Raw genomic sequence first — 720 nt, forward strand, 5'->3', positions numbered from 1 at the left:
CAAAGGATGTCCTACCAATATTAATGATATCAGCACAAAGTGTAATATAAAAGATTTTGAAAGTAATAGATTTTTTTATAATATATTTGATAAAAAAATAAAGAGATATATATTTAATAATTTAATGATTCATAGTAAAACAAATTATTTTGATATAGAAAATAAATCATGTGTAGAATATGATAAGATAAAAAATATTCCTTATATATGTAATAATATAAAATATGATATACATAAATATAATAATAAACATATATATTCTAACAATTCTAATAGTGTAATAATAAAAGAAAATAATATGGATCTTTCTTCTTTTTTAAAAAATATTATTTTTAATATGAATTATTTATTATATCTATTTAATAAAAATAATCACATTTATTTTGTTTTACATCTCTTATTTAAAAATGATATATTATTACAAAGAAATATAAATATGTCCTATAAAAATAATATATATAATAATATATATAATATGTATAATATTTCTAGTGTATTGAATTATAAAAATGACATATTGAATAATACTCACAATTTATATAATATTTATGATTTGTTTGCTTTGTTTATATTTTATGTTCATATTAAGAGATTTTATTTTGATTTTTTTTTATTAATTCTTAAAAGGATTAATAATATAGAAAGAACAAATGAACATCATAATGTAGGTGATATGAACAATATGTGTGATATGAACAATATGTCTGATATAAACAATAT

General features: G+C 15.3%; 1 protein-coding gene across 1 annotated transcript; it reads left to right on the plus strand.

The window, feature by feature from the left end:
* Positions 1–720, plus strand: PGSY75_0001600A (hypothetical protein; the record flags this gene model as incomplete). Its single annotated transcript, XM_018783142.1, has 1 exon — positions 1–720. A coding segment is annotated over one exon (720 nt), but the record flags the coding sequence as incomplete, so codon positions are not given.

This window comes from Plasmodium gaboni, assembly GCF_001602025.1.
Source record: "Plasmodium gaboni strain SY75 chromosome Unknown, whole genome shotgun sequence".
NCBI lineage: Eukaryota > Apicomplexa > Aconoidasida > Haemosporida > Plasmodiidae > Plasmodium > Plasmodium gaboni.